This window comes from Poecilia mexicana, unplaced genomic scaffold, assembly GCF_051168715.1.
Source record: "Poecilia mexicana isolate PSO_F unplaced genomic scaffold, ASM5116871v1 scaffold_3, whole genome shotgun sequence".
Lineage (NCBI taxonomy): Eukaryota > Metazoa > Chordata > Actinopteri > Cyprinodontiformes > Poeciliidae > Poecilia > Poecilia mexicana.
This window is the reverse complement of record NW_028263372.1, coordinates 20,468,031-20,492,047: the sequence shown is the minus strand read 5'-3', so window position 1 is coordinate 20,492,047 and position 24,017 is coordinate 20,468,031. Positions and strand designations below refer to the sequence as shown.

The 24,017-nt window shown below is 38.1% G+C and overlaps 1 protein-coding gene across 1 annotated transcript in view; it reads right to left on the bottom strand.

Annotated features, from left to right (window-relative positions):
* The window catches only part of cpne7 (copine VII), a 64,559-nt gene extending 40,772 nt beyond the window's left edge, over positions 1-23,787 (bottom strand). Inside the window, exons 1-9 of the mRNA XM_088004296.1 lie at positions 23,073-23,787; positions 14,364-14,546; positions 14,031-14,105; positions 8,561-8,635; positions 3,115-3,198; positions 2,459-2,548; positions 1,289-1,387; positions 992-1,078; positions 584-643 (exon numbers count right to left, since the gene is read on the bottom strand). Coding sequence (XP_087860422.1) covers positions 584-643; positions 992-1,078; positions 1,289-1,387; positions 2,459-2,548; positions 3,115-3,198; positions 8,561-8,635; positions 14,031-14,105; positions 14,364-14,546; positions 23,073-23,246 — 927 coding nt within the window. The 5' untranslated portion in view covers positions 23,247-23,787. The remainder of the gene's footprint in view (positions 1-583; positions 644-991; positions 1,079-1,288; positions 1,388-2,458; positions 2,549-3,114; positions 3,199-8,560; positions 8,636-14,030; positions 14,106-14,363; positions 14,547-23,072) is intronic.
* Positions 23,788-24,017: the final 230 nt, after the last annotated feature.

The following is a 24,017-nucleotide window of genomic DNA, read 5'->3' as shown; positions in this document are numbered from 1 at the left end:
GTCTACTTGTGCTTTTTTGCAGGCAGATTGCTCAATGGAAAGCTCACAAATTAATCATTGATAAAAATTAGACAGCTACACGAATTGATTTACAAACATTGATATAGGTGTTGTTTGACAGAACCTATTATCGGTACACTTGGCAGACCTTTATGTTATTTGCGAGAAAATATTTTAGCAGTAAGGAAAGCCAGAATAATCTTGAATTTATTGGAACAAATTATGATAGAAGGTAAATACTTCAATATTTTACTTCTACATAGGCTGAAGAAAAGCTACAGCTCCCATACATTGTGCATGCAAATAGCTGCTTTCACCACATCCAGCAACAACAGGAGAAGAAGATTTACAGAGGGCAAAGGTCACGAAACTGAAAAAAGTTTCTGCATCGCCTTGAGGCTGCTAACAACAAAAGTAGCACTACACATAAAGAAAATTCTGTTAGGAGTCAGAACAAAGCATGCTGTGTTTTCCTAATGCAGAAAATGTGTGGATATTGTTAAATCTAGATAACTTTGCAGAATTATGCCACTCTGTAGCCATGCGAAAATTGCATCTTGTAAATACAGATTGCACAGCTCACCGTGAAATGAATCTGGCATCCTCCCATGATGTAATCCAAGAAGGAGTAGACTCTGTGAAGCTGAAAGGAAAACAAAAACACAAATGAACATTTCCATTATGTCAATCCTCAGGACAGATTTCATTAAAGGTTTATGATCTGCAACAGAATGATCACCTACGCTAACAGGATGTACGCTTCAATAAAGCAGAATTAAACTTAGAATTGGGCTGACTGTAATGTGGGAAAGCAGATAACACTGCTTGTAAAAACAGTGAATCCAAATGTATGAAGAAATCTGCTTTTAAATTACTTTTTTGTTTATAAAACATGTTTTATGGTGCAGATTACAGTTAGACGGCAACAGTCTGAGACGGTGACTTCTTCTGAACTGTGTTGATATGATATGTTTCTGCAGCTGATGCCTACCTTCAAGTCACTGAGAATGACAACTCCTGAATTTTTATAGTTTCTCTTCTTCTGTTTGTACTTAGGATTCACGCAATCCCACGAAACCTTCAACAAACCAAGTGAAAGACAAAAAATATATTAAAAAATAAAAACAAACAGAGTAATGCACTCTAATGACATAAAGGCACCGTAACATTTGGTTCATGTCAGATAGATTTCAGCAGCGTGAAGTGAGAGGCTTGTTGGAAATGTTACACAGCCGACTCTCCTCTCTTCTACTTCCCTCTGCTTCGTTCTGCCTCTAAATTCACTGACCTTATTTCCACTGGAAATTTTCTGCATTTCCCTGAATGTGGCATAGAACTCGCCGATGAAATCATGCTTTCCTCTGGAGTCATAATCCCACACTAGGCACTATGACACACACAAAAAACACTGCTTACTCCCTCAGCTTGGCTCTGAAAAATACAGTAATTACACAGCGCATCGCCTGACCAAAGAAAGAAAGCCAGAACTGAGGCAGTGAATAGCTTTGCATTCGTTAAACAGCACACATCTTGCACATAGAGCTATGTGGAAAACATTTTAATTTAAAATTTTTAAATTGATTTTGCTTAGCGATGCCTTAAAAACCTGCCGCGTCCTTATTTGACTGTATATTCCTAAATAACAGCACTTTCTTATACGCTCGGACATATGTTTCGACGACTTGATTGGGCATAATGTTTCTGAATCTCACACTGGATTCAGGCAACATTTTATTTTAACTTTAAAGATAAAAGCGTTTTGAGTTCACGTGTGTTTTTGTTGAAAGAACATTTGAGTCAGACAAAATTCGGATCAGTAGATGGAGGCCTGAAGGAAAACTAGAAATCAGTACTGGCCAGTGAAAGTCTGACTTTAATTAAACAAACAACAACAAAAAAGAAGACAACTATAAAAAAAGAAAAAGGTTACAAGCTGTCCAGTGCATATAAACAATAGTACTGAATTGTGATCTTTAGATTTAAAAAAAAATGGTTGTAAGAGAATCTACAGTGATCATGTCAGAAATGACACAAAAAACTGTAAAAACGCCATGCGCTTTACGAGTCCCAACAAGAGCAGCGGGCTGAGTGATGCAGCCATTATGCTGGGTGTTTACTGCTCCAAGCTGTGTGGGCAGTGCTTTAATGTGGGGCTGTTTCACTTGCAGGTTCAGTCACATTATGTTCCCAATAAGTGAGCTCTTCAGAGGGCATTAATACACAGATTGACCATGGTTTCAGACAGCAGTTTATTTTTTCATTAAAACGAATTTGTGATATTGCATAAACGTACCAAATACATTGCGTCTTATTAAGCTGCGCTTTTTTTTTTGTTTTTGTCGTTCTCGTTTATTTGGCCAGGCGGCGTAAAAAACAAATGTGTCCGTCAAACATAAATCAAAAACAGACTTTCAGCTCTACAGTGGTGGACATTTAGAGTTCCCTCACTGAGCATTACCTTGAGTTTCCGCTCTTCGTCGCAGCTGCACAGAGATATGAGTGACACTTTAAAGGGCTCCCACACTGGATTCAGGTTGTTTTTTATCACCTGTTAGGATGATGACAACAGCTCGTCAGAACCGTAATGACAAAACAGCTTTACACGTTTCCCTCTGTGATGTAGCCCAACCGCTTTGGTACAACTGGAAATTCTATCCAACAAACATAAAATGTGAAAATTAGCTTTGTGTTTCTGATCTTAGTAGTTATTTATTGCCACATCAACAAAAAAAGATACCTGCTGTAATTTCTGGCATTATTTTTGACATTTAATCCCTGTCCACTTCCATTCTGTGTCATCAAAGGTACTTCAAATCATCTGTTGCATAGTGGATCAAAACACATTTGAAGTCAGCAGATGTGACTTGATTCAATACAAAGCACCTTGTAGTGAATAACAGTTTACCTGGCACATAGTGATCAATGAATGATCTGCTTTATATGTAAGGTACAAGCAACAACAGAAGACACACCAGCTTTTTAAAGGACTGTACCGTTTCACAGCAAAACATTTCACTTGCTTCTCTTTGCGATTCTTAATTAAACAAAGGACAGTACTTATCACAGCTGTAGGGTAAACTCCAAAGTGAGATTAATCCAAAACGCACTGACTACCTCAGTTCTGTGGACAAGCTGTTCTGTCCCATCGTCGTTCATTCGAAATATTTCCAGAAATGGGTCTGACTTGCTGAAGAGATCCTGCGACAGAAGACACAAGAAAACTGGTAGTCCAGTGGTTTATGTGAGACTTGATGTGAAATTTCTCAGAAATCAATTTCTAAAACACCTTCAGTAATTTGTTTCCCAGCTTTTGCCTTTTAAATCGGAGGCAAAGTTCTGTTTGGCATAAGAACAAATGACCACGTCCAAACTCTGATCTACAGCATATTTCACACAGTTAATGAGATAGTTTGACAGACGGCAGCGTTGAAACTTAATGGTTATTTCTCCTCCCCTGCTAAAATGTTCACTCCTTCTGATTTCAGGCGTCTTGACACAAAACCTGCAGCATAAATCATAAAACTAGGTGGAGGAGTGAAGCAGCAGCAAAATGACGAACTCGCTAAATTTTGGCGAGGATGTGGATAATTTTTCTTAAAGTTGCAAGACACAGAAATGGTAGTTGACAGATTAATTTCCTGCTCTGAATACTTTATTCAGAGGTTGATGGAAAGTTTGCCTGAAATGAAAGAGAAATTTACAGATGAACTGAATGAAGGCGAAGACACACATATAAAGTTTATTGCACACAGCGTACACCATGTTGAGATCTGAGAACTTCTTATTTTTAACTGAGGCTAAATTTTAGTTTGATTTTATATTTAGCTTCTGCTCTTTTTCTAACTAAATCTGAGCACCCTGTAATCTACAGGTGCTGGTCATAAAATTAGAATATTGTGATAAAGTTCATTATTTTCCATAATGTCATGATAAAAATTAAATTGTCATATATTTTAGATTCATTGCACACCAACTGAAATATTTCAGGTCTTTTATTGTTTTAATTTTGATGATTTTGGCAAACAGCTCATGAAAACCCAAAATCCCTGTCTCAAAAAATTAGAATATTATGAAAAGGTTCTCTGAACGAGCAATAAAAATAATCATCTGAATCAACAAAGTAACTCTAAACACCTGAAAAAGATTCCTGAGGCCTTTAAAAACTCCCAGCCTGGTTCGTTACTCAAAACCGCAGTCATGGGTCAGATTGCTGACCTGACTGCTGTCCAGAAGGCCATCACTGACATCCTCAAGCAAGAGGGTGAGAAACGGAAAGAAATTTCTGAACGAATCGGCTGTTTGCAGAGTGTTATATCAAGGCACCTCAGTGGGAAGTCAGTAGGAAGGAAAAAGTGTGGCAGAAAACGCTACACAACGAGAAGAAGTGACCGGACCCTGAGGAAGATTGTGGAGAAGGGCCGATTCCAGACCTTGGGGGAAGCAGTGGACTGAGTCTGGAGTAGAAACATCCAGAGCCACTGTGCACAGGTGTGTGCAGGAAATGGGCTACAGGTGCCGCATTCCCCAGGTCAAAGGTCAAGCCACTTTTGAACCAGAAACAGCGGCAGAAGCGCCTGACCTGGGCTACAGAGAAGCAGCACTTTGGACCACTGTTGTTCAGTGGTCCAAAGTACTTTTTTCAGATGAAAGCAAACTTTGCATGTCATTCGGAAATCAAAGTGCCAGACTCTGGAGGAAGACTGGGGAGAAGGAAATGCCAAAATGCCAGAAGTCCAGTGTCAAGTACCCACAGTCAGTGATGGTCTGGGTGCCATGTCAGCTGCTGGTGTTGGTCCACTGGGTTTTATCAAGGGCAGGATCAATGCAGCAGCTATCAGAAGATTTTGGAGCACTTCATGCTTCCATCTGCTGAAAAGTTTTATGGAGATGAAAATTTAATTTGGTCTGGAATCGGCCCTTCTCCACAATCTTCCTCAGGGTCCGGTCACCTCTTCTCGTTGTGTAGCGTTTTCTGCCACACTTTTTCCTTCCTACTGACTTCCCACTGAGGTGCCTTGATATAACACTCTGCAAACAGCCGATTCGTTCAGAAATTTCTTTCCGTTTCTCACCCTCTTGCTTGAGGATGTCAGTGATGGCCTTCTGGACAGCAGTCAGGTCAGCAATCTGACCCATGACTGCGGTTTTGAGTAATGAACCAGGCTGGGAGTTTTTAAAGGCCTCAGGAATCTTTTTCAGGTGTTTAGAGTTACTTTGTTGATTCAGATGATTATTTTTATTGCTCGTTCAGAGAACCTTTTCATAATATTCTAATTTTTTGAGACAGGGATTTTGGGTTTTCATGAGCTGTTTGCCAAAATCATCAAAATTAAAACAATAAAAGACCTGAAATATTTCAGTTGGTGTGCAATGAATCTAAAATATATGACAATTTAATTTTTATCATGACATTATGGAAAATAATGAACTTTATCACAATATTCTAATTTTATGACCAGCACCTGTACTTAACGGCTCAATATTCAAGATTCACTTGTTTAGATTTTTTTTTTATATATATATACCTTTCATCATGTTCCAGGTAATCAAATTAGCTCAGCTGTGGCTTACATCATAGGTAAATAAACCCAAATAAACCTGCTCAAATATATACGCATGACACATTTGGCATGCTTTAGCAGTACTTGCGGTGGCCTCTTATTATCTCGTCTGCAAGGTGTCTGAGAGCGGCAGCTATGCAGATTATTTAGGTCAATTGATTCTTCAGGGAGGAAAACAAATAATTACAGTTGTGCACGTCTGCTAGTGTGTATGTTTGTGTGGCTGTGGCACATGGATGTACACGCCAGGAGACAGTTAAGGACGCATTTCCCGCCACATTAGCCAGATAGGTCTCCTGAGGGGCAGTGGGGAAAATAAATGTGAAAAATAAAAATGCTGAGCTTCTGCGTTGCCATCGCAACCAGTGGCCAGTGGGCTACAGCTCCATGGGCTGATGGGAAATGCATGTCATTTAATCTCTGACCAAACATGACATTAATGCTAATCATTAGCCTCTACCACAATCCATAATTAAACTCTCTGTTCAACAGCCCATATCCTTCCGACTTGCTTGAAAATGCTTTAGGATGAAGTAATGCAACTGGAGAAGAGGTGAAAGTTAACTGTTTTAGTGATTTAACTATTAAATGCAGGTGTTTGTGGAGAAATGTCTAAAGTGTCACTGTTAGTTAGAAAGATGATGCAATGAGACGTTTGTAGTTTGAGCTGGAGATCATTATTTACCTTCATTATTAGAACAGGCTTACCAGAGTGATTAGATTCAGGATTATGTTTAGGTCAGGGGTCAGATACAGCATTAACTCACAAACCAAAATGTTCGAACCAGTCTGAGTGTGGAAAAGATGTGTCACTAGCAGAAGTGTTCATAAGTCCTAGTTAAGTATTTTTGCTTCAAGTCAAAGTCAAGTCTCCATTGACTGAAATAAATAATTTCTCATGAAATTCATGAATCTATATTACGTATGCCTCTTATGTTGGTGTAGGTCAAGAGAGCAAGTCCTTTACTTCGTCTCCTTAATTCCAACTTTACAACTTCAGCAGTTTTAAAGTTTTAACATTTAGTTAAACATGCAAACAGCTGTCATTTGCTGCTTTACATAATTGTGAAAATCACATTAAGAAAAACATTTATCTAATGTAAGTAAATAAACAACGTGTTTTATTTTTTAAGATTTTTATCTGCTAACCCTTGTTCATTCTTAGCACAGCAGAGCATGTAAGCATGCTATTAATTGCAATGTAAATAAGGAGTAGAGCAGGAAGAAATGACAGACAATGTCTGAATGAAAAACACAAAGTCATTTAACTCAGCGTTCAGCTGGGGAGACATCTGTGCGGTCATTATTATGGAGCCACTGCTAACATGAACACATTATTATGAAGCTTTAATAGCCTTCCTTCACAGCAAAATATGCAAAACAGTGCAGCAGCTGCCAGAGCTGTTGGTTATGGTTTACAGACTTGCTTGGGGTCATTCCTGGTTATTAAAAATCTGAACTGAGTCTTTATTTTAGCAGCTTCAGTGTAACTCAAGTCTGAGCATAAGGCTCAAGTCACTTTTGCAGGCAACAGGACAAACATCAGCCGGGAAAAGGACAATTTATTTAAAATGAACGGAAAACTCACTTTTTGAGCCAACTTTCTACAAGGATGTCAAACTCAGTCAGAGAGAAGGCCAAAACTTTAAACATGGACTAGATCTCAAGCCAAACAGTATTAATGTCCATTCATAAAAGTAATAAAAGCAGTCCTTTAAATGAACCAAGCCAAGTATCGATTAAAAAAACAATATGGAACCTAAAAATAATTTGGAAGTTTACGGCACATTTAGCTGCCCTCGCCTTCTCTAATGTTTCAGCATCCATGTTGGGTTTGATCACCTCTGGTTTCATCTGCCGTTTGCCCCTCCACGCACCGCTACTGCTGTATTATTAGTGGAGTAAGTGGCAAGAGTAAGCATGCACCTGTTCACTGGTAAGCGGTAAAATTTGCAACATCAACATTCATTGTAATTCACAAGGTCATCTTTAGTGACACAGCAGTCTTTGTTTAAATAAAAACAGATAACTGGAAAAGGTGGATCATTTTTAGAGATGATGAGTCACTTCTGCCATTTTGATTCCTACCTCCTTCCTTGTTCTCCAACTCTCTTATCTAACAAAAATACTCAGATTGCTTGAACGGCAACAGCAGAACAAGCAAACACTGCTGACATTCAGGTTTGCTGCTGACTGGTTTGCACAGATAAATGCTATACCTGCTCTTTATTCTGACTCAACACAAAACAGCACATTACAATGAGTAAAGAGCAAGAAACTGCATGAACAAGACAGACCAAATAACTGCGAAGGTGAACCTCAGTGCCTTAGAGGTATATTTTGAAAATTTCAGAAGTAATTAGTTTAGTTAAGGTAGTAGGTGACCTCTTCAAAATTTAAATTAACATTTTTCCTGAAAAGAAATGCTGGGCTTCATATCAAATATGCTTTTTATTTTTTTATTTTTTCCCATCGCTGCTGCCCGCATGTAAGAGTTCAAATAAATTTCCCAGTCAGAGCTTCTGCAAATTTCTTGCCGCAACACCAAAGCAAAATGCACCTGCCGTCTCGCTGTCCACACCTTTAGGAATCAAGGTCACTCCATGAAGCTGCTCTCCCAGGGCCCTTTTCCGGAGAACTCAGTGTGACTTGAAATCATCAGAATTGTAAGTAGATGTGAGCTCCCGCTGCCTTTTTGATTGAAATGTGCCCAGGGCAGAGTTTGAACATGTGTGGGCCGGAGCAGCTGAGGTCAGTAACATCCCGCCTTAAAATGGCAGCAGATAAAAACACATTTCCCTTTCTGGCAATATGCGATGGGTAGCATTTTGATTTATAGATTGTTGTACTGACATTGATACTGCCATAATCACTTTATTATAGTACTGAACTTACTGGCCAATATCATAACAGTATATTATTAGTGCAATATTATTTGAGCTCTTGTGATCTGCAGTGCTTTCTCCCATATTTAGTTAAACAAGTGTGATTCTTCTCACCTTATCATCCAGCTTCTTAGCACAGAAGGAGAGCTCCACATAGCCATTGTTGCCAGAAATTTCTTCAGCATGTACCTGAATGAAAAATAATAGTTCAAGATTTATCCATTTTTTCCCCCCAGATAAAACATTTACGCTTTCGGCATTTAATGGACGGTAAAGATGAATGCCAACATTTTAAAGACAAAGGAGAAAATAAGTAATCACTTTGTCATTCAGATATATGAGTTGAAAGAGCATAAAAGCTCATTTGTTATTGAAAAAAGCATCTCAGCCACAATATTTAAAAAAAGAAGCAGAAATTACAGCTATAAGGGGAAAAATATTTATGTGATGCTTCTTTATTAACATTTAAGAAAGAACATAGCAGCTAAGTGCTGCTGTTCAGATGCTCTCAAATAACCGATGGTGATACAGTGGAAAGACATCTGCAACTGTCTAAGGAATGCAACTGCTGCTAACTAATTGAAGTGAAGTGCTTAGAAAGATTGGAAAAAAAGAAGAAACCAAGAGGTACATGTGAGGCTCCACTGGCTTCAGCCATCATGTCAAATGTTTACAACCTTAGATTCAGAAAAAGACAAATATGTTGTTGTTTTTTGGGTTTTTTTTAGGAAGAATGACAGAAGAAAGCCTGCTTTATATAAAGGAATATGGGAGCATGACTAAGCATTGGTGTGTATATAATTTGTTTCTTGAGTGGCTAAGCAGGGACACAGATAGTAGAAGGGTGGCACTCTAAAATTACAATTTTATCTGCATTCTTAGATGGCAATAAACAGCAGGCCAACATTTGAAATTAAAAAAGGGAGAAACACGATTTTGTATCCTTCAGTATAAATTGGTTTTCAGTATGGAGTTTCCATTTGGAAATGCTAATCTATGTGCTCTACAAACAAAGTGATTGACAGCCCTAAGGGTGGTCAGCCACGGTGGCCAGTCAGATTTCAGGGTTTAGTTGGTGTCTCCTTTCCCCTCTGACATCTGTGACTAAGGTTTGCCGTCTAAACAAACTGCAATACTTTTTGAAAATAAAAAATAAAAAAAATTGATCAATAGTATAAGAACGTCACATAAAAAATGTCAAGCAATATGGCAGAGGAGTGATGACTTGATCCTACATTTTTAAAAATTACAGTAAAATAACTGATAAGTTATTGCTTTTTAACACAGTTATATACATTGCTGAATAGTGCGGATGTGTTTAGTTTACCCATGGCTGTGTTTGCTGTCATGATGCTTTAAAAATGTGTTTTAGAGAAATTTCAATGGAAGTTAAAGGCATATTTTCACAGCTCCACACCTTTGAACCCCTATTTAATTCCTGCACTTTTCATCACATTGACAAGTTAATTCAGGTGAAATTTTGAAATGCTTTTACTTAGCTTGACTGCATGTCCTACCAAAATGGGAAGCCATTAGCGGAAAACTGCGAGACCCCCACTCCCACAGGTAACAGTCTCAACCTGCATCTATAAATCATGAAGAAGTCGAAAGTGGACTGTCCAGAGCAGAAGAGTAAAGCTGTTGGAAACTTGGCTTCTAAAAGCTTCCTGTTTTCTTTCTTTAAACTTGCTCAAAAGAAAAAAGTTTGGGCCTGTGGTTTTCGAGAATCAGCGAGCACCCTCTGCTGCTCCCACTGTGCTGCTTTTCTCCCACGCTCAGAACCTCAGTTTGTTCTCTGCTCGGCTGTGAGAGACTGACAGAAACCTGACATCAAGCTTCAGGAAGTGGAGCTGTGCAGCAAGCATGACCGAACCCAGACAAAACCTGACAGTGATGACTTGCATAGTGGAAAACTTGTTTTTTTTTGTTTTTTTTATCAGAAAGCATAACAAGACATTGCAATGAGCAACAAGGGAAGGTGAACAGTTTTGTAAAACATGAAGGTACAGGAGGTAGAATATTGTGTATTCTGAAATTTCCGTCTTTGCTGGGACTGAGTCTCTGTAGTTAAAATGAGGTTTTGCTTGTTCGTGATGAAGGCTGGGATTGTGCCTGGCTCAGGGTTTGATTTTCTGAGTAAGGCAGAGACACCGAGGTAGTTAAAAAAAGAAAGAGAAAAAAGTTTTGCTGCTTCCATGCAAACATTTCTTTGTAAGTAAGCAGCAGAGCTGATGTGTGCCTCATATGTTGTTTTCAAATGTGTGTGTGTGTGTGTGTGTGTGTGTGTGTGTGTGTGTGTGTGTGTGTGTGTGTGTGTGTGTGTGTGTGTGTGTGTGTGTGTGTGTGTGTGTGTGTGTGTTTTATTTGAGTATTTTATCTCCTTGATCACATACTTATAAACTATACATTTGGTTAGATTTAGTCCTTTAAAGAACAGACACATATTTATGCTCATCTCCTAATGTGGTGAATTTTGATTTGTGATGGTACAGTTCATACTTCCCTAAGTTGCCAAACGATTACTATAACTTTTAGTCTTTGGCTCTGGGGTGAAATAAAAAAACAAATCTCATAACATGTGTGGGTTCTGACAGATCACTTTCCCACTAATCAAAGAGTACTGGGGCACCTGGCAGTAAAATCTGGACAGAAATATTTTTTCCTTGACCTTATAATTTAAATATTTCTGCTTTAAAAATGCTAAAAGGAACTGGACAGACTGACTACCTGATTGCATTCAAAAACTGGAAGTATCATAAAACAGATAGCAGGAAATTAAGGAAAAAAACAGAAAAGCAGTAAAATTCAGGTTTTTTTAAGCTGACATGTTGTTGGTGAAGAAAGCCAAATAAAATAAAGTTACTTGTTGCACATGTGGAACAAAGCCAGTCAAGAACAGAAAACACAATATATAGAATCAAATTCACATTGCTGAATATATCAATGTAATGAACTGCAACAATTTATTTGGTTGTTTATTTTTTTCTTACGTTTGTACAAAAGTAATGAACAACTTTTGCTGAATTTGTTTCTAGAGTCCACTGCACTGCACCTCTGTCCAATTTTAGGCGTTTTATTGTTTATTGTTAGTTTTGCTTCCTAGTTGAGCAGTTTATGACCGTAACTATATTGTGTGATGTTAGCAATGATATCAGCATCATTGCAACAAAACGGAAAATAATAATCCAAACTGAAATTAATTTAAAAACACAAGAAACAAATGATACAAGAACTAACAGAACAGTTGATCAGTTCAACAAAGAGGAAGCACTTCTGAAAACACACTGCTCATACAAAACTAACAATTTCAAAAACATAAACTTTGCAAAACTACTTTTAAGATCAAATGAGCTTGAGGAAACCTGGAAACATAAAACAAATTTCTACAAGCTAATTTAACATGTTGCATCGTTGAACATGTCAGCAGACATAACTGAGACTTTTCCATGAATTTTCTCAAATTGTGATGTAGTTTTCTGAAGGTTGTCTTCACAGTGCCGTTGTTATGGCTAAGTCAATTTAATTCAATTTATTTATTATATATTTATATAATGATGACACATTATAGCCACTGTGAATACTATAAACAAAACAACACAAAGCTTTTAACAAGAAGGCAACAACGTTGCTAACCAAAAACCATTTTTTGCCGACAATGTTACCACATAAAACTATCACTAATAACCACCGCTTGGTGATTTTATCTGCTTTGGTTTGTGTGAGAAAGTTCCAGCTGCGTCTGGTTCCCTATTAACCTATAAAAAGATATTAATTCACGTGTTGAATGAGACTATCTCTATTGTTTTTCGCACAGGTTCATTAACTTATGAATGATTACTTTTCACACCTTCCTCCACTGAGTTGTTACAGGCTTTTTCTAACGGGGAAATGGCTATTTTGACTCTCATTTAATGAGCTCACATTGTATCTCACAGCACAACTAATGATCTACAAAAATATCCTCCCTGTTTATATCTAAATTGCCTCTGCTGCATCTGAGGAGACATCCATTCGCTAAGATATACCTGATATAATTATCTTCTGCCTATTGCCTGGTGCACTGTGTAATAAATGCCTCATGTCACTGGGGGCGCAAAAGAATCAACGTTATGAAGTTGCTCTTCCTATTCTTCCATTCCCCAAAAGGATCAGGAAACTCCCCTCCTTAATATTTCAGCGTTAATCTGAAGACCTACAAGAGGTTAAATTAAATTCTTGCTCTGGTGTTAGCTCATGAAGTTAAGATTTAGATTTTCCTCTAATAATGTCTCATGCCAGCTTCAGCAAAGCAGCCTGATGTAAAAATTTGAGATATCAAGCCACACATGATATTCCCAAAACCGATGGCTGAAAAACTGAATTGTTTGAAACAATCCAGCCTTAGGAATAACAGTCCCATCAGACGTGAATGGACCTTTCACCATCTCATTTGCACTAGATTTATTATAACAATGGGCCTTGTGATGCAAAGTGCCATTAAAACGGTGCTTAATCAACCAAAAGCATCTCTCTTCCTTATAACAGCACCTTGTTCAAAGTATTTATAACTCAAAAATCTTTATAAAATGCTGTAATGTTTTAATGACAAACTTCAATGTATTTGAATAGGATTTTGTAAGACAGACCAATGAAAAGCAGCCCATAGTTGATGAGTGCTTCCAGTTTTCCTCAAGCCATAAAGGAAACGTGTACATGTGGAACATGTGTCGAGATCCGGCTACATGTATAAGATTGCTATTGTGTAGCATCATGGTGAGAGGATGCCTGTTTCCATAAGAGATAAAAAAAAAACTGTGTGGCAATGGATGAAGCTAAGTAAAGGGTAAATCTGGAGGAAAACGTGTCAGATGCCTTCAAAAAGATTTGGTGTAAGTTCAATCTAGAGTTAAATCTTGTTCAAAATCTGTGGCAAGACTTAAGAATTTCTGGTCACTGGTCAATGCTTGCCATGCTTTGTGATGCACTTTCAGCTCTTTTGAAAAGAAAGAAACATAGTTAAAAATATGTGTCTCTACATGTGGAAAGCATTTAAAAACACATTCGAAACACCTTTCCGTTGTAATTGCAGTGCAAGACAATTCTACAAAGCACTGACCCAAGGAAACTGATCACATCCACAACATACTTTTCAGAATTTCTTTGGGGAGAAAAATTGAAAACAGTGTTTCCTTTTACTTGTGTTGATTCATCATATAAAATCCTAATGAAATGTCACAAAAGTTCAAGGTGCATAAATATTACTGCACCTTGAAGTGTCCGTAATTTCTCATGGACGCTACTGACTTCCATGAGCTGTGTGGTGGAGTGATTGATAGGAATGAATCTGCATGGTGCAAAAACACTGAAAGGATCATTTAGAAAGATATTGATCTTCAGGAACTCTTCATAAAAACAGTTTGGAGGTCCATTAAAAAAAAAAAAGGAGAAAAATCTTCAGAAAGAAAGAAACACAGAGTATGACCACCTCTTGGTGTGAGTGTAAACTGGTGACGGCTTGAGAAAATAAAAATCTGAATAACATCATTTTTGCCATACAGTAATTCAGTACGCAGGAAGGGTCACAAGCACACAGGAAAACGCTTACTGTGATGGTCGACTTGCCGGCATATTTCCCATACTTAAGCAGCAATGGTTTTATCATCTTCTTCTGGGCCACGATCTGCAACAAGCAACACAAGCAAAGCACCTTTAAGCCCGCCGCAGTTAGCAGGAGTGTAAAAGGGTCTGAGTCATCACCAGCAGAAACTGTTATCAATCATAAACACTAGACCTGCAAGCAGCCAAACACATTATCAGGTGTCTAACATCACAAATAAGGAATACGAGCCTGAAAGAACTGAATCTGTCATTCTTAGCCATGTTATCTTTCTATAGACCATCAACAAACCGACTGCGTAAAACAGAGGCGTCTGCCCACCTGACCGAGCGTGCACTCCATGCCTCCCAGGAAGTCATCGTCGCGCGTCCCTATGCTGTGAGTCCCGTGGATGTCGTAGACCTCGAATCGCAGCTTCTGCACCTCCTCGAAGTAGTAATCCAGACCGAAAACCTTCGCGAAGAGCGGGTGTAAGTTGCTCTTGATTACTTCTGTCCTGTCCAGCTGAGAGCAAACACATTCAAAATCAGGCGTCCAACAAAGATGCTTAAGAACTGGAATATTCTCCACTGTAATCACAGTTTAATCATCAAAGCAACAGCTCACTGCGAGGAAATGAAACCAATTTGAAACCAATTTCACAGACTGTTTGTGACATCAGCCTTTAGTCTAAATCAAAAAAATATATATATAACTTGCAGCACATTCATCTTCCTACTTATTTTGAAGAACTGCAGAATACATGGCCATATGTTATTAAGCTTCCATCCGGGGAACGACACGAGAGACGACTGGAGAGCTCTGACATTTAATCGCAGCTTGGAAAAAAAAAAATCTTGTCTGTCTTTGACTGACAGACAAGAAGAAGATGAACTCACTTAGACCCCATGTGCTCAAGATGTTGGTTTAGCATTCACACTTGAACATTTTTATGCGGCATAAATCTTCATAAGGACAAAACTAATTAAAAAAAAATTCTAGTCTGTAGAACATAGTATTAAAAAAGGTTTTGTCTTCCTGATCTGTAAAAATTCTTACAATCTTTGATAAGAATGTTGTATGTAAACATATAAATCTCCCAAAATGGAGGGAAAACGGTCTATTATGAGGCCAAGAAGAGCTCAGCCACCAGTAAATTAGAAACGTCGAGGGTTTCAGCGGTCATCTAAAATGTCACTTCAATATCTGTCAGTTATTTCTGAGTCATTTCTTCAGTGTCAGTGAAGCAGGTCCAGACTTTGTCGTATGAAGACTTTAGAATGGGGTGACAGAGCTCTCTTGTCTCTCATTTCTCGCTCTGGTGGAGATAAGATAAGACAGAAATACAGATTTTCGGCTTGCCATGATTACACCAGCAGTCAAGGGTTTCTTGTAAGACTTTTTTTTACCCTATTAGAGGGATGATGATCTGTCTTCTAAAATTGCCTGCGCTCCATAAAGATAGAAGAGGAAAGCACTGTCTAACATGTCACTTTAAAATCCCCGGACATCTCTCGGGGCTCAAGCGCGTTTTTAAAGCCACAAACGAGATTTTACTTTAGAGATCAATCAAAGTCATTTTAAAAATACTGTGTCTGCTTCAGAACAAAGTCAAGGTCCTTTCTATTTGTTGTGCTATTTTGTTCAATTTTTTTTTAATTCATCAAGATCAACCCTCCTGCTTCAACATGCACATGTTTCTAGTGCCATCACATAAAGCAACTGGTCAGTTTTTTATGTATAGTTTTTTTTTTCTCCCCTATAGTCACATTTTTCTTCTTTAAAATTGTTTTACTGTCTTACGTAGCAGCACAAAGTCTGGGTTGCATGCAGAAAAACTGCAAGGATTTCAGGAAAGTTCTGCAGCAATAAAAGCAGTATGGGGAGAGGAACATCACTGACTTCAGTAGCAAATTGTATTATTAACAATCTTTATAGCCCTTTTTGCCAAGTTCATACAAAAACTACTTATAATCTAGTAGTTGCATCCTAATGTTGTTTTCCTCCTGAATCAACCTCTCCGTTTGTTGAAAATGATAGCCAGGCAGAGCGACTCATAATGAGCTCGATCCAGCATGTCTACCTCTGCAGTGCAGTTCATACCATAAGTAGGAAAAAACTTAAATTGTTTAGCAGCCGAAAAGAAAGAAGTTGATCGAGAAGCTGTTCAGGTAAGCTAAGCAGTTCAGGTTCAGGCAAAATGCCATGTCTGTGTGAAAGCAAAACACCTAATTATTTAAAGCTGCAGTATGCAACTTTCATTGAAAAAGTATATATATATATATATATATATATATATATATATATATATATATATATATATATATATATATATATATATATATATATATGTATATATATATATATATATATATATATATATATATATACTGTCACTATGTCATGGAGCATGATACCAGACAGATAATTTGTAGAAAAAAATCTAACTCTTCTACGTTGTTTCTGCAGATAGCTATTACTATCTGCAGAAATGCACTGCGCCCAGTTTTAATGATACCAGCTTATATTTTATTTTATTTTATTTTATTTTATTGCTGTTCACACAAATTCACACAAAACAGAATTAGCTGGGAGGGTTTTCATGTGAAGGTGGTGAAATCCTGCAGTGGAAATCTATACTTTGTTGCCCAGCTACATTTTTGATATTGGTGTGAGTGAAATAAATATATCTCTGGACAATATGATGAGGAACCTATTTTTATGTCAAATGTTGCACCTTTACTCTAAAATATACAGGTGCTGGTCATAAAATTAGAATATTGTGATAAAGTTCATTATTTTCCATAATGTCATGATAAAAATTAAATTGTCATATATTTTAGATTCATTGCACACCAACTGAAATATTTCAGGTCTTTTATTGTTTTAATTTTGATGATTTTGGCAAACAGCTCATGAAAACCCAAAATCCCTGTCTCAAAAAATTAGAATATTATGAAAAGGTTCTCTGAACGAGCAATAAAAATAATCATCTGAATCAACAAAGTAACTCTAAACACCTGAAAAAGATTCCTGAGGCCTTTAAAAACTCCCAGCCTGGTTCGTTACTCAAAACCGCAATCATGGGTCAGACTGCTGACCTGACTGCTGTCCAGAAGGCCATCACTGACATCCTCAAGCAAGAGGGTGAGAAACGGAAAGAAATTTCTGAACGAATCGGCTGTTTGCAGAGTGTTATATCAAGGCACCTCAGTGGGAAGTCAGTAGGAAGGAAAAAGTGTGGCAGAAAACGCTACACAACGAGAAGAGGTGACCGGACCCTGAGGAAGATTGTGGAGAAGGGCCGATTCCAGACCTTGGGGGAAGCAGTGGACTGAGTCTGGAGTAGAAACATCCAGAGCCACTGTGCACAGGCGTGTGCAGGAAATGGGCTACCGGTGCCGCATTCCCCAGGTCAAAGGTCAAGCCACTTTTGAACCAGAAACAGCGGCAGAAGCGCCTGACCTGGGCTACAGAGAAGCAGCACTTTGGACCACTGTTGTTCAGTGGTCCAAAGTACTTTTTTCGGATGAAAGCAAACTTTGCATGTCATTCGGAAATCAAAGTGCCAGACTCTGGAGGAAGACTGGGGAGAAGGAAATGCCAAAATGCCAGAAGTCCAGTGTCAAGTACCCACAGTCAGTGATGGTCTGGGTGCCATGTCAGCTGCTGGTGTTGGTCCACTGGGTTTTATCAAGGGCAGGATCAATGCAGCAGCTATCAGAAGATTTTGGAGCACTTCATGCTTCCATCTGCTGAAAAGTTTTATGGAGATGAAAATTTAATTTGGTCTGGAATCGGCCCTTCTCCACAATCTTCCTCAGGGTCCGGTCACCTCTTCTCGTTGTGTAGCGTTTTCTGCCACACTTTTTCCTTCCTACTGACTTCCCACTGAGGTGCCTTGATATAACACTCTGCAAACAGCTGATTCGTTCAGAAATTTCTTTCCGTTTCTCACCCTCTTGCTTGAGGATGTCAGTGATGGCCTTCTGGACAGCAGTCAGGTCAGCAGTCTGACCCATGATTGCGGTTTTGAGTAACGAACCAGGCTGGGAGTTTTTAAAGGCCTCAGGAATCTTTTTCAGGTGTTTAGAGTTACTTTGTTGATTCAGATGATTATTTTTATTGCTCGTTCAGAGAACCTTTTCATAATATTCTAATTTTTTGAGACAGGGATTTTGGGTTTTCATGAGCTGTTTGCCAAAATCATCAAAATTAAAACAATAAAAGACCTGAAATATTTCAGTTGGTGTGCAATGAATCTAAAATATATGACAATTTAATTTTTATCATGACATTATGGAAAATAATGAACTTTATCACAATATTCTAATTTTATGACCAGCACCTGTACATGAAACAATGAAAAGCAACAAACAAGTCCTCCAATTAAAGTTTTCATTGAACTGATAATTTTCACTGTAAAACCAAGAAAGATATTGTTGAAAAAAAAAAACAATATCTTGCTTGGAAATATAAACAAAGAAGTAACATATTTATTAGTTTATATTTCCTGAAACACTCTTGACAAGAGCTTTATTTTTGTATGCTTCAAAGGTTGAGAGATGTATGTTACAAGTTATGTAACCTGCTAAGTTGACAACACAGATTTTTCCTTTTTCTGGGAATACCAAAATAAAAAAAAATCCCCAATTTGGATTAGGTACAAGTCTGTGTCACTTTGACTATGATTATGTAACTGCCATTAACTTTATTGATGCAAAATGCAAAGCAATTATCCTTTTGGTTTGCACAGAAAATGACAAACAAGCAAGTAAGAAATATGTGAAGTATTCGGAGTACCTCTTTGGATTTTTAAAAAGGTCTCTTTCCAGATGAAAAAAAAAAAAAAGAAAGAATCTGAATGAGGATGTTAGATGAACACCGAGCCAGGAGATGAATTACTTCACTGAGACAGTGATAGATCGGCTTAAATTAACATATTTTAGCCCCTATTCATCAATAAAATTATCTGCATAGAGCTGCCTTTCACCAAAATGGAGTGCTTTCAGAAAGAAAACTGGATAATGATGGATGGATGGATGGATGGATGGATGGATGGATGGATGGATGGATGGATGGATGGATGGATGGATGGATGGATGGATGGATGGATGGATGGATGGATGGATGGATGGATGGATGGATGGATGGATGGAAGGATGGATGGATGGATGGATGGATGGATGGATGGATGGATGGATGGATGGATGGATGGATGGACATTCCCTGGCATCAGTCGTGGTGATCATATAATAATGCCTCTTTCTTGTAATATGCTAATGAGTCAGAGTGAATGGCTCTATACTGGTACTGATCCAACCCTCCAAGAGGAACAAAACAACAAAAGGCCTCCTACTTGCATGAATGCATCCATACATCTCTTTCTATAACAGCACTTAGCATCTAGAAATATCTCACTCCGCTGTCTTTGTTCAATGCAATACACTTGACGTTTATGATTTTGATTCAAATTTGTACCACTTGATTGAAAATTTGCAACATGCTGAGAATAAGCATTTGCTCCAAACACTTGAGTAGCAAGTGATTTGATTGAAGTGCAGACCTTCTATTTTTTTTTTTTTTTTGGTTCTGTAGTTTTGAGCCTTTGGCTTTTGCCTGCAATCTTCTTTTTTCCGTACATGTTAGCGAGTTTCGAGGGAAAATGAAAATGTAAACTCTACACTGAAAGGCTTACCAACTTTCTACTACTCAGATTGTGTAAAAGTAACACTGCACATTAATTTGACTTGCTTGAATAAAACAACAACAAAAACAACAGGTGTATTTGTTTTAAGAATACTGAGACTTGGTGTTAGTAGGAACTCTGGATAAACACCCATCCGTGCGAACAAACATTGCATAGAAACAAATTAACAACCAGCTTCATTTGTGCCATTAGCACTTAACGTTTTTTTTTGTTTGTTTTTTTTTTCCAGCTATCTCTCTCTCTCTGCGCCATCTGCATGCACAGATTTGGAGCGAGTCTGTTTGCTGATGAAGAATAATCAGAATCATATAAGACGGGTTGTGATGAAGCCTGTGCTGCCGGCTTGTTGCTGGTGTGAGGCCGGAGCCATCCATAAAGAGACAACCCTCACATGAGAAATGTGTTTCTGTAATGAGCTCCAGCAGGAGGGTCCAACATTATGAAACACCAACAAACAGATCGGATTTGGGTGAACTCCCGGGAGCACACACACGCAAGGAGCAAAAAGGGGGTGTGGGGGGGGAATGGTTGGTGGCTGCACAAAATTTCATAAAGTCACATAATCATCATCATCTGCCCTGTCTTATATGTCCTAATGAGATAAGTGCTCTTTTTCAAATTGCCGTGGCCAATACAAGCATAAGCGCAGAGGGGTAAAAAAAAAGAAAAAGAGGCTTATATGCTGGGGATGTGAGTGGGCTCTGCTGCTTACTCAGTTATTGACGTAAGTAAACAGTTTACACAAGCAGAGGTACCTCCCAGATGTGAGGGATTTGACAGCAGAGTGTCAGACAACAAGTGCTTACCGTCACAAGTTAGACAAATGGGGATGGATGGATGGATGGATGGATGGATGGATGGATGGATGGATGGATGGATGGATGGATGGATGGATGGATGGATGGATGGATGGATGGATGGATGGATGGATGGATGGATGGACAAACTTATCATGTGTGAATTAGTTCATATGAATCTGCGTCACAAAGGGAGGCTAAAAATATCCACTCATAAACTTATGCTACACTGAACCCACGATGCAACCATACAGCTAATTGTTTTTATCTGCTGTGTCTAAAAATAGCATCTTGTGATTCCCTGGTCATACATCCCCAAGCATTTCCTACAAATACCTCCCAGGTGAAGAACATCTGGCAGAGGTTTACTTCAACAATTTACCTAAAACATGCTATATGAATATATATATATATATATATATATATATATATATATATATATATATATATATATATATATATATATATATATATATATATATATATATATATATATATATATATATGATTAGATCAGGCATTCTCTGCAACACTTTAACACATCGTTCACTTAGCAGAGCCCTGGGTTTTAGCCTCCTCTCATGAACATAAATTGCCTAATTAATAGGTAAATAAGAAACCTGCTTCTCAAATTTCACATCAGCTTAGGTTCAAATAAAGACCATCAAATGTTAAATATGCAGTGACACTAAAAGAGCTCACAACATCATGTGTTTTTTAAACAGTGAAATTGCTGGTGCAGACAGTGTTACTTAACATGGAGACCTCATTTGCCAGCTGTATGCAATTATGTTTGTCACAATAACAGAGGGACAGCTGGAAATTCACTGGATTACAAAAAGATTACATTCTCTGAGAGAATTTTTACATCTTATTTGATTTTGAAATGACTGAATGTGTTTTATCTGCAGACATGATATCTCATGATATATAACTTAAACCAGATGTACAAAATAACGTTATTTTATACAACTGGAAATTGTATTCAAGTCAAATACAGTTAACCAGTTTTTTCTGTTTGTTAAATGCCCAAAACAGTCATTTTTAGGATAATTACAATTACTTTCTTTGAAATAAAAAGTTTAATTACAAGTTTATTACCAGGCATTTAAGCAACTACGGAAAGCCCAGGTGACTGAAATATTTTTCAGTCCCAGAATTGAGTTAAATGAAGGCACAACTGTGAACGCAATGTAAGGCAACACCTCAAACAGACTGCTTTCTAGTGTGACATCATGTGAAACAAAAGAAATTACTCAAGATATCAGAAGGAGAATTGTGGACTTCCACAAATTTGCTTTATCTTTGGATGCAGTCTGCAGACACCTGAAGTGGCAATGTTCACCTCAAACAATTATAAGCAAGTATAAACCACATGGAAATGTCCATTCCTCATATAATTTAAGAAAGAGACAGGTTCCCAGTGGATTTTACTACAAAATGTGTGTTATCCACAGTGGAACACGTTCTGTACCAACATGGGTTGGAAGGTCACCCAGAGAGTAAGAAGCCATTACTTCATAAGCAACTTAAATGCAAGATTACAGTTCCAAATATGCTCAAGGACAAAGACCTTAAAGTCTAAAATAACTGTTTGACACTAATGCCTGTTGGAGGAAAAACGGGGAAGCCTGACAACACCATCCAAACTGTCTGGGAGTAGCAGCATCATGTTGTGAAGATGCTTTGTTGCAGGATGGACTGTTGCACTTTGCAACATCTCACACATTAGCCAGAAAGTTGCACACAAATCGGTTTTCCACATGGAAAATGTGCCAAAGTATTACCACAGTATTACTTACAAAAGTGCATTAAGGGCAACAAAATTAATGTTTTAGAGTAGCTGTCCCTAAGCCATGACGCAAGACCTGTTGAAGATTTGTGGGCAGGAATGAAAAGGTGTGCGCAAGCAAGACAGTATACACATCAGATTTAGTTGCACTAGGTTTGTGTGGGGGAATGAGCCAAAATTCCAGCAAACTATTATGAAAAGCCCGTTAAAGGAATATTTCACCCAAGTCGTGGCTCAAGACGAGAGGAGCTGCCAGCAAGCAGCACAGTTTAAAAGGTAATTTTAGCAAATAATGAAATATATGCAAACTTATGAACCTGGAGGGAAAAAGAATAATCTAGAATAATATATTATTGATTAATCTGGCACTTATTAAATACAATTAATATTTCAGAAGTCCTAAATGACCTGAAACATGAAACGAAACATCAAATGTCAGATATTGAGAATCAAATTATGTGTGACTTTTTAAACAGTGCAAACGTGTAAAAATGTTAATATCTGGTTTCAACTTGATGTCATTGTGAAATTCAAAAGTCCCTTGTTTTTAAATTAGAAGGATGCTGGTCAGAGCAGATGCCCTTCTGTTTTTCCAATGGAAAAATATTGTTTTCAGATTGACCCACTATGCTTATCTCTGTTTCTTGATAAGTCTGGGAGACAAGAAGATGCCACCGATACTCTGATCCAGAAGTCTTAGCGGCATAATTGCCAGAATGAGAGAACAGGAGAAAACAAGAAGAGAGCCTCACCTCAATCCACTGCCCATTGTTCTGCACCATGAGCACGACACAGGGGTCTGACTTATTCAGCGTGTCTCGGTCCAGCAGAGCTTTGCAAGACACACGCAGCTCAACTTTGGAGACACAGGTAGCCGGACCGCTCAGGCTGGTCGCAGGGGAGGTCGCCTCCTGAACTTCATTCATCGCGGCTCAAGACGAGAGGAGTTGCCAGCAAGCAGCAAAGCAGTGTGATGTGAAACTGTTGGTAATAGCTCCAGGAGGGAGAAGAGAAGATCAAGCGATTGGCTGCAGGAGCTCAGCACAGACTTGGCACACTCACAGGAGACAGGACCCTTTTGGCTCGGTGCAGATGTCACAAAAAAAAAAAAAAAAAACAGGGATTCTTGCAGAGTCCCAGGGGAGTAAACCAAAGCAGAGTTGTTATGACTGTCTGCCAGAGTTATTGTCTTGTGAGGAATCTCATCTCACCTCTCTTGTGATGTGAAGTTGGCAGGGTTGGATATTAGACATCTGGGTCAGATTCCTGCAAAGATTGAGTTATTTAAAAAAAAAATAAAAAGAAAGAAAGAAAGAGAAAAGACAACCTGACTCCATTTAATATCAGAATTAAAAATGGAAGAGTCAATCTGAATCACAGTCCTTTCTATTGAGATGCATGAACGAAATAAGACATCGTACAAATTGGTGCGCTGCAAATGTTACAGAAAGAGAAAGCAAACTCCAACATACAGGTGCTGGTCATAAAATTAGAATATTGTGATAAAGTTCATTATTTTTCATAATGTCATGATAAAAATTCAATTGTCATATATTTTAGATTCATTGCACACCAACTGAAATATTTCAGGTCTTTTATTGTTTTAATTTTGATGATTTTGGCAAACAGCTCATGAAAACCCAAAATCCCTGTCTCAAAAAATTAGAATATTATGAAAAGGTTCTCTGAACGAGCAA